At 56.1% G+C, this 13536-nt stretch overlaps 6 protein-coding genes across 6 annotated transcripts; 2 read left to right on the top strand and 4 right to left on the bottom strand.

Annotated features, from left to right (window-relative positions):
• Nucleotides 1-926: 926 nt before the first annotated feature.
• CGGC5_v003970 (uncharacterized protein) lies at nucleotides 927-1831 on the bottom strand (the record flags this gene model as incomplete). Its single annotated transcript, XM_032033235.1, has 3 exons — nucleotides 927-1327; nucleotides 1392-1634; nucleotides 1819-1831. 3 exons carry the CDS (start codon nucleotides 1829-1831, stop codon nucleotides 927-929), a joined length of 657 nt encoding a protein of 218 aa, XP_031887738.1.
• A 1660-nt stretch (nucleotides 1832-3491) lies between these two features.
• CGGC5_v003969 (uncharacterized protein) lies at nucleotides 3492-4046 on the bottom strand (the record flags this gene model as incomplete). The annotated part of the gene is made up of 1 exon (XM_032033236.1): nucleotides 3492-4046. The coding sequence occupies one exon, from the start codon at nucleotides 4044-4046 to the stop codon at nucleotides 3492-3494; it is 555 nt and encodes a 184-aa protein (XP_031887737.1).
• A 1235-nt stretch (nucleotides 4047-5281) lies between these two features.
• Nucleotides 5282-6712, bottom strand: SNDH (L-sorbosone dehydrogenase; the record flags this gene model as incomplete). Its single annotated transcript, XM_032033237.1, has 4 exons — nucleotides 5282-5519; nucleotides 5574-5926; nucleotides 5979-6359; nucleotides 6425-6712. 4 exons carry the CDS (start codon nucleotides 6710-6712, stop codon nucleotides 5282-5284), a joined length of 1260 nt encoding a protein of 419 aa, XP_031887732.1.
• Nucleotides 6713-9355: 2643 nt separating this feature from the next.
• Cenpv-2 (Centromere protein V) lies at nucleotides 9356-10503 on the top strand (the record flags this gene model as incomplete). Its single annotated transcript, XM_032033238.1, has 5 exons — nucleotides 9356-9586; nucleotides 9638-9712; nucleotides 9787-9833; nucleotides 9889-10099; nucleotides 10168-10503. The coding sequence occupies 5 exons, from the start codon at nucleotides 9356-9358 to the stop codon at nucleotides 10501-10503; spliced, it is 900 nt and encodes a 299-aa protein (XP_031887731.1).
• A 41-nt stretch (nucleotides 10504-10544) lies between these two features.
• Nucleotides 10545-11834, bottom strand: ALKBH2-2 (DNA oxidative demethylase ALKBH2; the record flags this gene model as incomplete). Its single annotated transcript, XM_032033240.1, has 1 exon — nucleotides 10545-11834. One exon carries the CDS (start codon nucleotides 11832-11834, stop codon nucleotides 10545-10547), a length of 1290 nt encoding a protein of 429 aa, XP_031887555.1.
• Nucleotides 11835-12282: 448 nt separating this feature from the next.
• On the top strand, nucleotides 12283-13393 carry PEX7 (Peroxisomal targeting signal 2 receptor; the record flags this gene model as incomplete). Its single annotated transcript, XM_066151213.1, has 3 exons — nucleotides 12283-12393; nucleotides 12452-12459; nucleotides 12529-13393. The coding sequence occupies 3 exons, from the start codon at nucleotides 12283-12285 to the stop codon at nucleotides 13391-13393; spliced, it is 984 nt and encodes a 327-aa protein (XP_066009476.1).
• Between the last annotated feature and the right edge of the window lie 143 nt (nucleotides 13394-13536).

Here is a 13536-nt window from a genome sequence, read left to right as displayed (position 1 = left end):
CAGTGCGTCTCGACCGAAGCACTCTGCATATAGCTCAAAAGACGGAGGGAGGAGGAGGGCAACGCACGCGGTATATACAAAAAGGAGGAAGGCTTACTTGTGTGAATGTGTGGTTTGGACTTTTCTTTTGGTCAGCCAGCCCTCTTGTGGCTGTTTGTGTTGGTATACCCAAAAAAGCGCGCGAAAAAAAGAGCACGAGACGAAGCTGGGCGATGAGCCGGAAGCAGGTTTGAATTTGAAGTGGGTTGATCATAAGACCGCCTATTTTTTGTCTGTGTCTTCGCAGCCACAGTTCCTTGTGTATTCACTGCCCGGCGTTTCGATTTATTACTTGATACAACGACGACAACGACAATGACGATAACATCAGCGACGATAGCGGAAGTAAGACGTTAGGATTGATTGCTATAACATGATGTCTCTGGAATGACTCCTCCAACCACATCGTCCTGCTCAGGAAACTGCCGTCCTTCTGACAATACAAGGTTCGCATAGTGCTGATCAATGATTGATTACAGACGTTTCTCTGCGACCGAGCGCAAATGATCTTGCTGTACACAACCACCCTTTGCCTACAATGTCAGCTCCATCCACGCCACTTCTTCCTCAGTGTACTACTCGCTATTGTTCATTCCGTCGACGTTGCAGATCTTCTTGTAGAGCAAATACCAAGGCCACGCAACAAACAAGATGACGCCCATGATACCATATACGACCACGTAAAGTAAGAGAAGTAAGAGACCAATCTGGTTCCTCACGAAGTTTCCTACGGGCGTGGTTCGAAGCCATTTGGCAACGCGGTGGACCAAGGGGCGTAGGGGATTTAGCACGCGTTCGGCAAAGGGGCGGAGGAGCTCGGAAAGGCGGCGCCCCAAGGAGCGGAGACGCTCTAAAAGGTGGCGCAACCTGGAGCAAAAGATCTCGCACTAGTCGGCCTTATTCACCTGGGCGCCGTTTTGCGTTGTGGCCTGCCAGTCAAAGTATCGGGTGACGGGATATCCAATCAGGGCGCCGGCAGCACACAGGATCGTGGAAAAGAGAGTAAAGACATGCCAGGCCCAGTATCCGAAGAAGGGGACAAGGAACCTAAGCCACTCGCCGACCTGGTAGTGGTCCTCCTGGTGGATGATGAAGTGACGCTGGCGGGCCCCGACGGCAGAAGCGTCGGTTTGGTTGCGAGGCAGAAGCCGGTTTTGATCATCGACGTTGCGTGTCTCGAGACGGAGGACGACGACGAAGTCGACAGGGGCGGAGTAGAAAGGAACGAACCATAGCCGGAAGTCTTGGCTCATCTTAACGTATAGAAGATTTGCTCTTTGATCTAGGACTATTCAGGGTGTGTGTGTGAGTATTTCTGCTCGCGATGTATCGTGACGAGTATGTGAACCTACCAGCCGACTCGATGTTCATGGCAATGTTGGGACTCAGAATGCGGTACCATCGGTAAATCATGAGGACGAGCCACCGTGAATTGATGGTGAAGAGGAAGGGAATGTCGACGTTGCCAAAACTTGGCACGTGGCAGAAGGGATGGGTGAAGGCGGCGTCCTCGGTGAAGTGGTTGAAGAGGGCGTCATACTGCTCCTTGGGCGAGCCTTGGACCAAGTCGCGAATGACCGTCCTGATTTCCTTCACTGAGCATCGTCAGAACTTAACTCTTTGCACGAGGGTTGGGGTTGAGGCTCTGCAAGTCTACGAGGTTGATCGAGATGGTATGGATACATCGCGCAATCTTGGCTAGATCTACAGCTGGGGTTGCGAGGTGTCGTACAAGATAGACCAGGGGTTTGGGGGGAATCGTGGCACATGGGTACATACCTGGATGCTCCATTGCACACTGAAAGCTGCGATCTCGCGACTGCTATTCTTCTTCTTGTGTGTATTCGGAGTCGTGACCGCGACAATATCTTATGACGATTCTAAGGGCAATGGACGTCAAAGGATGTCGTTGCGAGTGTGATGACGGGAAGAAAATAAGAAGAGAAAAAGGGAGAAGCGTGGAGGAAAGTCAAATGTTAAAAAGAAGACGCTCACAACGAGACGGTGGGTAAGGTAGGCAGGTAGGTGGGAGCTATGATGTCTCAGAGAAAGGAGCTCTCCTCAAGTCTCAGAAGGTACGTCTGATTGGGCGTGCAAGCCGAGAGAAGGGGCGGAATGATGGTTAGCTACCTAGCATTGTCCACTAACTCGCCAGCACTGGTTGCCTGATTTGCTGTCTGTTCCCCCTTTCATGAACAACCTGATCCATTTAGCTGGTGACTTGGAGCGAAGCACGCACGCAGGTTGAGTTCCTGCGCGCTGCTAACCCCCCGGCGAGCCGAAGCTCGCAGGTGATGTCATTCTGAAACTATTAGCAGCATGGCGTCCAGTCCGGGGAAAGCATGTGAAATGCGGGTGCCGCACCTGTCATTGGCCAATGCTTCCTTCCCTAGTTCCCACACCCCCCTTGAGGTGGTCAGAGGTGTCAAAACTGACGATGAAAGTCTACCCTTTTTCTCCCTTCCCCTTCCATGTCATCAGGGTTCCATGGGCGCGAGAGCGACGAAGAGGCGTAGAAAGAAGGTGCGCCACCCGGGATCTCGATGATCTTGTGATATTTTGGCTCAATGTGCCTGGCGCGGCTTGTGCACCATGCAGATGCCGTGCATGAGATGTCAAGTCGCGCCGAGGCTTAGCTTGGGCGCACCCATATCTTGGTAGGTGCGCTTTCAGTCCCTCCAGGAGCAAGGGAAACAAATATTCGGACGAAAGTGCTCTGGGGAAAACACATGCAGCCATTATTCAGTGTAAATCAATGAGCATCCGCGTGCATGTCTGCCTGGCAGACTAGCAAACCCTCTTCAACCACGGAATAACACCCAGAACCCCTAACGCCTCACCAGCCGACCTGCTAAATAAGCCCAACAGAATCATCAAGAGATCACCGAATGAACATGAAGCAAAAAAGAGCCCGAAACCTCCGACAGGCAACCTCTTCGCTCTTCGGGGTGGTGTCGCGGCTCCGCTTCAGGCCGCTTCAAGCGTCGTCACGCGCCGGACGACACCCGCCGTCGATCGTGGAGGGTTAAAGATTCTGAAATTCTTCCGTATTCGGGTAATGCTGAACATCAACAACTCTTCCGGGGTGAGGAATGCGGGCATCTTCTTTTCGTATCGAAACCGAACACGCCCAGGTCCATCCCGCATCCGAGGAACGGCGCCACTGTCATTCTTCCGTCTGATCTCTAGACGAGAGAAGGGGCCCCTTTCCCCAGAAAATTCCCCGGCCCGTTTGACGTATAATCGCATGACCGCTGCGCTCACATGCCAAACCGACATCTCTCACACAAACATTCGTACACTTTGTCGTCCCAGTACACGCGTCGCAGTCGAAAATATCTGTCCATCACGAAGCAGGGTGAATCCATTACAATATCGTATGCCCAACATCTCCCCCATGACTCGAAAGGCTCAACAACTCAACAACCCAACCCAGGTACATCCCCTCTGCCCTAGTAGTCGCGACTGCTACGTCTCCGGCTCTCGTGTCGGCTGCTGTGCCTGTGAGAACTGCTGTGTCTCCTCCTCCGCCTCCTCTCAGGCTCATGCTCCTCGATAACGACAACCTCCTCCTCCTCATCTGTCACGATCCTGGGAGGCGGCGGTCCCCGGCTCGTTCTACGCTCCACCATCGGCGGATCCGCGTCAACGATGATCGGTCCGCCCCTAGTCCGGCTCAAGCTGTCCCTCTCTCGGACCCTCACCTCCTCCGTCGCGATTATTCTCGGCCCACGAGCCGGACTGCGGTGTTTGCGGTGATGTCGGCTCCGAGACCGAACTGAGAGAACCGATGTCGCGGTGGGTGTGTACAATGATGATGATGATGGTTCAACGGGAGCTCGGCCGAAGTTGATGCAGGTGTAGAACATCCAGAGGACGAGGAGGAACCCGACGACGGCGCCGAGAGTGACGCCAACCACGGCGCCGGGGCTGAGCGGTGACCAGCCGCCGTAGTGGGCCGGGACCACTACATCGTCGTCGAGGTTTTGCCGATTGATGAGAGGCATCTCGTGCGCTCAGTCGCGGTCGGCGTATTTGTGTTTGCGCTTGCGTCAAGTGACGTGGGCGACAGGGTTGTGTGCAGCGTGTCGCAAAGATTGCGCGCCTCGAAGACGCGAAAGTCGGGCTGTAGGGCTGAGTCGCAAATGTCGCGAGCCCAAATGTCGGACGGTACGGGTCAAGCGAGTGATGTGCGTGGGGAGTTCGAATGAAGGATCAGGCAGGCGAGGACAGTTCATGCAGCACGATGCGCGCGCGTGACGGTGCCTCGACAGACCGTGGGTTCCGACGTTGCAGTGTCGCAGAGGCTGAGACAAATGCGTTGCGGTTAGCGGGCGTCGACAACCGGTGAAGCCTCGGGGCGTCGGAATGAAGACGAAACGAACCACAGGTTCGAGAATGGATGAAGGGCGGCAAACGAGTGTTTTGGCGGCTCAGCCCAACGTGGGATGGGGACGCAACGCAGTAAACGGGCAGGCTGAAAAGAATGAGTGTGTTGGATTAAGACTGGCCGGGAGCGAGAGGGACACCGACGGACGGGACGGGTGGGAGAGGGTGCCCAGGCAAGATTGGTTGGACGAGTGAGACCTGAGAGAGCTGGCGTGACACCTGATTGGAGCACCGCGCTACCATGAAGCGTACTACGGCATGCACAGCATTTGCACTTGCGTTTTCCCTTCTATTCCCACCTTACCACGCGAATCAATACGGGAAAACTGCTGCTGAGAGCGAAAAACGCACCAGACTATGCCCAAGTGGGAGAGGCACAAACACACTGGGAGATCCCCGCTTGGTCCACTGCAGCCCGGGCCGATGCAAGGGTCGTCCTCTCTGCTGCTGCACGGCAACGAGGCACATTTTCCCCGCTTGTCTGTCTTCGGCAATCTTGATGAGAGGAACTGTTTCGTTTCGTCATTTGACAGACAGCCTTTTCCTTGCGAGAGAAAAGACATTTGAGGGTTGGGGTTTCTTTTTGTAACGACATGCGCCGACAGTAGGCAGATGGACCGAAGCCAGCCATCCCGCCCAGGCGAGCCAGGTCATCTGTGAGTAGACAACAATCGAACGTGAATTGTATTGCCGGCGTAGCTAAGCTATGTGCAGGGCATCCGGCCACCAAGCTCCAGTAAATATGTGCATAGAAGATCCTCCTCTTCATACCTCCACACACTGTTCCCAGTCCATCCACAGCGATATGGTTAGCTGACTACGCCGGGCACGACATCCCAGGGTCTCCCGCATTCTAGGCGGGGACCGTGATGACGAAGAGCTCGTTCGATGCGTCGCTTACCATGAACAGTCTACCCTTGGTGTCCCATGCAAGACCGACAGGTCGGAAGCAACCGTTGGGGCAGACAGATTGGTCGCTGTTCCACATCACTCTGACTTCCGCCTCCCGACTCGTCGAGGCGGCCGTGGGCTGTCCATCGGCTCCGAAGTCAACTCGGCTGAGTCGGTAGCCATCAGGAGGCTGGCGGTTCCTGCGAGTACGTTAGCTTCCGTCAACTTCAAAGTCCCGTCCTGAAGGTGCTTACCAGCTACCGTGGAAGGAAATGTACGCAGCCTTTCCGCTGGGCTCGAACTTGATATCGAGGGGCGCCAGGTGGGCCTGGAAAGTGAGTCGAGGTGCCACAGGTGTTGACTGGCAGTACGCATCCGTCACATCGCCTGAAGGTGTTCCCTGGGTGACCTGGCTTCCGACCTGGACATCAGGGATGGTAGTGGTGTCCCAGACAGCGAAGCAGTTGGGATAGCCGTAGTTTGCTCCACTCAACTCGTTGGATGATGAGTTGAAGATGCCGTGGTAGTTCAGCTCTTCTCCGGGGTTGTCGTTGTGGACATCCGTACCGCTCCGGTCCATGTTATCTAGCGAGTTCTCGACCGTCCACTTAAATGTGTCGTTAGCCAATGCCCTGGAGAAGTTACCAGGACACACTCACGATTCCACCGTCAACATTGTCTGCGAGACCGACGCTGTTACGCAGGCCCCATCCCACGACCTCTCCATCGTTGTAAGCAACGGGATCGCCGGTGATCGTAGTGAGGTCAAAGGCGCGGACTTGGCTGCGACCAGAAGAGACCTCGGCCGTCGGAAGGTCGAGGTTAGGCGCGGAGCCAACCGAAACCAGTAGGAAGTTGGGACTGCTCTTGGGGATCAACAATGTTCGGCTCGAGTGGCCAGTCTGCGTCGGGATGTTGATGATGGGACGAGCCTGGCCAACCGTGCCGGCGGCCGCGTCATATGGGTAGGCGTATACTACTGTAGAAGACGATGCGTAAATCGTCTTGCCATCCGCGGACAGAGCGATGCCGTGGTTGAGCTGCGATTTCGTAAGTTTGGTTCGTCTCCCGGAAAATCATTCAACGTGAGGGTTGATTGACATACCTGTGTGTTGGGTATCAGCTGCTTCTGAGAAGCCGCGCAGACGTCTGTTCCGCCATTGTCGGTCAATTTGACATATTGAACGCCAGCACCTTGCTCTAGAATGAGCAGGTTTCCCTCGGTGTCAAATTGAAGACTTCGCGGAGAATCAAGGCCGTTCAGGACAAGTCTTGCAGAGTAGCCTTCGGCCAACGAGGGCTGCGAGACAGGAGTCAAGTTTGGGCACTGAGCAGCCACTCCCGAGAGCAGCGCGGCCACGACAACGGTCACGGCAGATTTGATGGAGGCCATGTCGAACGTCGATCCGAAGACAGCGAGGATTGTCCTAGGCCTGGCTGTGCACGTATATGCCTGGAAGAGGTGAAACACTATGGGAAGATCCCGAGATGTGTGGATGCGACTCGGCTTTTAAAAGAGAAAGCCTGGGGAGGTGATGTCAGGAGAGCAGGAGCTCCTATGGATACAGCAAGCAGACGGAGCAAGACCTTGAGCTCAGGAGTAACCCCCGTCCTTGGATACCACCCAAGGGCAAGGGGTCGGGCCTGGCTTCAAATACATTTCAAGCAAGAACACTGCAATCACCCGCTTGCCTGACGCAACGGTAAAGGGCCACCCACACGCCCAGCACGAGGATCCCAGGATTCAAAGCCTCCCTTTCTCAACCTAGCACACCGGAAGCGGGGATGGTAATTCGCAGATCTTGGCCATCACATCACCCTCCCTCACATTCTCTTCCGAGTCCATGGCGAAAACCAAAAGTGCCGAAGCGATGACAGACTGACTGACTGCTGGATGTCTTGCCCTGGCACTCCCGCTTCGCCAGCCATCCTCCGATGCACTGTCAACCGAGGGCCAAGTTGGCAAATTTAAAGCACAAAAGGGGAGTTACGCTGTCTAATGCTCGCCAAGCAAATCACGTCGTACGCGATGCAACAAACTGCCGGCGGGTGACTTCCCAGCACGGCAGCTGGCAAGACATTCGAGGCAGGGGTGATTTACTTGAGATGGAAAGTGAATGAGGCAAACGAGGAATGACGACGGTGGACGAGGAGCCACAGTTGCACTTTAAGAAAGGAACAGGGCCGTTTGGACGAATTGGGTGCTGGTGTGGCATGCTTGCGAACGGCCGATCAGCTTGGCACCATAGCCGTTGTAATAAGGTTGACTTCTCCCGCGGGAGCCGGCCGGGGGAGCCCCATCCCACACAGCGTGCGGCCTATCTCGAATCAGGAACCTAGCCCCGTTAATCTGTAATTGGCAGCCCGTGACGGCCGGTTGATCGTTGATCGTTGATCTAAGGGGGGGATATGTCTTGGGGGGTGTCTGCGGTTCATCGTATGCGGGGAAAGGAACGGCTTCGTCCTCAAACTGAGACGTCTTGGGCAAAGTGTACTCGAATAGGCTGTTAAGCCTGTGGTTCCTTGGCCCACGGCGCCCGCTGCATTCCGCCGATTGGATGGAGATATTATCGAGAGGAATGCTTGGTGTGACTGATCAAGCGATTATCAATCATCTTTGGAGCTTCGTACGCCGGCTTGGCGAGATGCGAAGCAGGCACGCAGGGAAGCAAGCAATCGTCAAAAGGTCGAAAAGTCGGTTCGCTTGCTTTATCAGTGTGCCGTCCTCTCTTGGCGATGACATGCAACGGGTGTAAGTCCGATATGCCCGGGCTGGTCATCTCCGCCTCCTCGGCCCTCCCACCGCAACCACGGCGGCCGTTGATCGTCTGCGGACCCATCCGGAACTTGAATGGCCCCGGGAGCGCGTAAGGCATTGCTGGAAAATGCACAACTCACTGGCTACCTCCTTCTCGGTCGTCAGCTTTCCTTTTAACGCTCGCCAGATTAATGGGATTCGGCGGGTTTCCCTAAAAACTCGCCGGGACGGGACGGCCCCTGGCCAAGTGCTGGGGACACTGAAATCCCCCAACCCGTCTTTCCCTGTTCAACTCCCCGCTCAGGATCCTTTAGTGGACGAGGGTGTTCATCTCAACAAACATCCGAATTGCACCTTGCCTCTATTTCCGTATGACAGCTTCACCCCAACATGCCACATCGCCCTCTAAGTCCAATCCGATAAATGTCCAAGGTAGCTCCCGCGGGTCCCCAACAGCTGGGTCGCCGAAACTTTCCTTTCGCCCGGTAACAACACAACGTCCGCTTCGGCGGTTGCCTGCTTGGCTTATCTCACACGCCGTCTGAATGACTCCCGAGTCTTGCATTGGATACTTCTCACGCACAAAGACTCTATCGTAAGCCGTCAGTCAACCTCTCATTGGGCCTGCGAGTTGTCGGGCAACCTAGACAATCAACCAACGCTGAAGAGCTGTGACGACATGCCTTGTGTACACCGTAAGCGCGGCGCAACTCTTGCCTGTCGCGAGCTGCAGTAAGGGACCAATGAAGTGTGATGCAACGGCAACCGCTTAGATGAGTCAAAGAGTCTCAGTCTCAGTAGGTAAAAACAGCCATTCGCTTCTTGAAGCACATTCGTCATCGTCGCATGCGACAAACGCGGGTCACGGCGCCCAAATCCGACGTCGCACAGGCGTTGCGCTATGCTATGCTATGCAGTCAGCAGCGTAAAACCATCAGTGCCGCCCGGAGATCGTGTCGGTGACCCGGAAACGAGCTTCAAAATAGTATCCCTGGGGCCGGAGAACCGTACATCTTCACTAAGAAATACCAATGAGGCCACGGTGGACTGTCAGCAATCCACTTCCATCTCAACAAAATGTACTGTTGACTAATCCGGCTACGCAAACCCATCTCAGCCCTCAGCACGCAGCCTTGGTCGCTTCAAACGCTCTTGCATCGTGTGTATTGAATTCTATAAGAGACGGAGAGCTGTCAAGATGTTGATCTCATCTTTGCCAGACCTCATTGCCTCCTTCATCTCCTCTCCAGCAGCAGAATCTTCCCCTCCTCGCCCAACATGACATCCGAAGAACCCAAGCAAACCTATCGCGGCAACTGCCACTGCGGCGCCTTCGTCTATGAAGTCCGCCTCCCGGAGATCAAGAGTGCAGTCGACTGCAACTGCAGCATCTGCTCCAAGAAGGGCGCTCTTTGGGTCATGCCCGCTCCCGAAGACTTCAAAGTTGTCAAGGGCGCCGCGAGCGAGCTCTCCAGCTACAACTTTGGCTCTGGTAACATGACCCATAAGGTGAGCTGACGAAATTATCCGCGGAAAGAAAACATCCTGATGCCCGCTCAGTTCTGTGGTAACTGTGCTACCGAGATTATGGTGGACTTCCCCAACGGGCCGCCAGGTATGAAGTTGGGGTTGAATGTAAGTCTCGAATCCTCCGCCGCACGATCTACTCCCACAGACCCAAACGGCCAAGAAGCTGACGGTACCTGCAGGTGCGCTCAATCCAAGACCTGGACATTTTTGCGCTCGAGAAGAAACCGTAGGGTCCTCTTAGCGACCACGACAGAGTCGGTTCGAGGCTGACACAGTGACAGGTTTGACGGCGCGTCGCTTGGAGACAAGTACGCCCCTCATGCGCACAAAGGTTCCAAGCCGGCCGAATTTGAGGGTGGGAAGGCGTACACGGGCAGCTGTCACTGCGGCGATGTCACCTTCGCGGTGTTCAGCAATCCCATGGATGAGACATGGGTAGGGGAAGGTCTCATGGGAGGCATTGTCGAGTGCAACTGCAGCATCTGCGCGCGTGTAAGTGATTGTTCTTTCTCTCCGAGGGAGACCGCGCATGCGCAAAGCGTGAACTGACCCGCGTGTAGAACGGTTACGTCTGGATCAAACCCCCCGCCGAGCAGGTCGTATTGGCTGGAGACGAAGACAAGATTGGCCGGCACGTATTCAACTACGGGATCCTGGCCAAGACCTTCTGCAAGAGATGCGGCGTCCCATTGACGAACGAGTGCAGGTCCCTGAGCGACGAGGAGCTCGCTGGTATGGCGGAGATAGCGCAGTACTACCACAAGTTGTGCCAACAGGTGCATCCCGTCAACGCTCGGGTCATTGACGGGCTAGACCTCACGCGCCTGCAGATTCGCCAGGTCAACGGTGCGGGAGACCTCAAGCCGGCAGACACAAACCCATATGTGAACCCCTGATCGGTGTGTTCAATAGCACGTGTCGTAGAATAGACAAAAGTTCACGCCGAAGGTTTCGGTTTCGCGTGAGTCCACATGGGATTGCCATCGTCGTCGAATTTCCCCCATTGGAAGAACGAGCAACTCTCTTTACCAGGCGCGTTTCCGCCATGGCACATCCAGAAGTACTTCCCATGGCTTTCCTTCTTCCTCTGGACGACCCTTAACACGCAGGGGATGCCGCAATCGCACTTTGGCGTGTAACGAGGGTGCATGTTCGCCTTGTAGTCGCGGTACGTGATATTGATGCGCTTGTTTCCAGCGACAGGGTGAGGGTCGATCGACTGCGCCGGCGCAATGCTGTGCTTCCATTCCTCTTGCATCTCGGCATGCATGACCAGCAATGAGTTATGCGGGAGGTGAATCGAGATCTGGCCCTCCGCATCAGGGTCCTCGGCCGAGTTGCTATCTCCATCCTTGGGAATGATGCGGCGCACGCGGAACTCTCGTGCCACGCCGAGAGACAGAGACCCGATGACGGCGCGGGGACCGAGATATGTCAGCTGGTCGCTGTGATACCCGACGTTCTCCTGCGGTCCGTCGTAGCAGTTGACGAACGCCGAGTTGGGAGCCCACGGTTTGGGAGACTGGAACCGCAGCTTCTTGCCCCCGGGGTAACGGGTCGCAATCCTCTTTTGTATTTCCGCGTTCACGGCTTCCGCCACCTTTGGCTTGACTTTGACAAGCTGAGGGGTGATGCGGCGGATGTCGGTAAGTTTGGCGCCGTTATACAGGTAGTCCGTCTTTTGCCGCTGAATCTCGTCGTAGCTCTCGACATAGAAGCTCGTGGTGTGGGGGCTGGCAACTACGTTGTCAAAGAGTTTGAATGTGACGTTCTTCTCAAAGGTCTCAGCTTCCCGCAAGAGCTCCCGCAGGAGATCGTTGGCCTCTTCGGCCGGGAGAAAGTTGTGGATGACTGAGCAGGGGGTGTGTTCTGCAATGTCGTCAGGGTCGTAGAGATGCAGCGTGGTGCCCTTCTTCGACAGTAACCTCCTCTTCGCGGAGCTTTCTGCGCCAGTCCCATTTTCCACCGATTTTGTGGCGAAATTCCTCAACGAGCTCTGGGCGCCCATTACGCCGCTGGGTTTCTTGGCAGAGGTTGGGGTTGCGAGTGCCTCTAGAGACTCAGCGACGGAGCCATTGTGAGCCAAGAGAACATCGAGCAGCATTTCCTGCTCAACATTCGGGTGAAGCGATGATAGCATCGCAAGCTTCACCTCAGTTGGCTCGTCATCCTCCTCTGCGCGCTGGGTCGAGGCAGGACTGTGCTTCCGCTTCTTTTCAGGCTCCATGATGTAGTCATACACCGGCTGGGAACATCGAAACCGCTTCATATTCGAAGCTGGATCCCGTTCGCGCGGAACCTTGACTATAAAAACCAAGCCAGTACAGCAAAAGGGGACGGACGACGCACTGCCAAAGGGCGTAATCGACCAGGCGCGTCTAGAACGCGCTGCTAAAGTGCTAGCCCCACAGCCCCTCTCATACCCGATAAACGCATACCTTGGAGTGCTGAAAGCCACCCCGCCATCCCTCATCCCAGCACTCCCCCGTCCTGCCGAGGTACCCCGGATCAGCGTTACATCACCAGCCCCTGTGGCCCGGACAGAGCTGTCCCGCCCGCGTTCATATGCTTTTGCCGTGACGGTTCCTTTGCCTCTTCTTGCCCGTCCCAATTCACAAACACCACGGGCCCCCGAACCAGCAGCAGCAGCATCGCCTTGCACCGACGCCGCCGCCATGGCCCCAATGCTTGAATTCCGTACACAGGGCTACAACCCGTACGCCGTAAAGTACTCGCCCTACTACGACTCGCGCATCGCCGTCGCGTCCTCTGCCAACTTTGGCATCGTAGGAAATGGTCGAGTGTTCTGCCTGGGCCTGACAGCCCGCGGCGTCGAGGTTGAAGCAACGCAAGTACCCTCTTACCTTCAATGTCAACACTCAATCCGGTTCTTAACATGGCTAACCTTGCACGAACAACAGCTTCGACACCAACGACTCCCAATATGACCTCGCCTGGTCCGAGATCAACGAAAACCAGCTTGTCGTGGCCTGCGGCGACGGCTCCATCAAGCTCTTCGACCTCGGCGTCAAGGACTTCCCCGTCATGAACTTCCACGAACACAAGCGCGAGACCTTCTCCGTCAACTGGAGCCCCATCACAAAGGACACCTTCGTCTCCGCCTCCTGGGACGGCACAATCAAGCTGTGGTCCCCGACGCGCGACCACTCCCTGCGCACCCTCCCCGTCGGCAACTGTACCTACAGCGCCGCCTTCCAGCCCTCCAACCCCAACATCATCTCCGCCGTCTCCTCCGACTCGCAGATCCGCATCTTCGACCTGCGCACCCCCGTCTCCTCACGCTATCACCTGACGTCCATGATCCCCGTGCACGCCGCCGGGCCCAGCTTCCCCTCGGCAGCGCCCGCGGAGGTCTTGACGCACGACTGGAACAAGTACCGCGACACCGTCATCGCGACCGGCGGCGTGGACCGCGCCGTGCGCACGTTCGACATCCGGAACCCGACGGCCGGGCCGGTGTCCGTCATGCAGGGGCACGAATACGCCGTCAGGAGACTGGCTTGGAGCCCGCACGCGGCGGACCTGCTGCTGACGGCGAGCTACGACATGACCGTCAGGTTATGGGACGATCGCTCGAACGCGCCGCCCGCGGGGCCGGCGGGCGGGGCGCAGGTGGGAGCGCAAGTCGGCATCATGAACAGGCACACCGAGTTTGTAGTGGGCGTAGATTGGTGCCTGTTTGGTGTCGGGGGTTGGGTGGCGACCGTCGGCTGGGACGAGAGGGTTTTGTTGTGGGATGCGAACGCCTTGCTGGCTGGTCGGTAAAGGGTTTTCGTGTCGTTCGTTGGCTTTCACCATTTGGCGGGCGTTCGGGATCTAGAAGTAGTGTTGCGGGACAAGAGCTGCCAACATGAGGTTGTATGGCTTTTGTTAACGCTCTAATAGCATCAAATGGCGTTGGTGGGAGC

This window comes from Colletotrichum fructicola, assembly GCF_000319635.2.
Source record: "Colletotrichum fructicola Nara gc5 chromosome Unknown KSG_Nara_v1_contig02, whole genome shotgun sequence".
Lineage (NCBI taxonomy): Eukaryota > Fungi > Ascomycota > Sordariomycetes > Glomerellales > Glomerellaceae > Colletotrichum > Colletotrichum fructicola.
The sequence above is the reverse complement of the archived record's forward strand: the minus strand, read 5'-3'. Positions and strand labels throughout refer to the sequence as shown.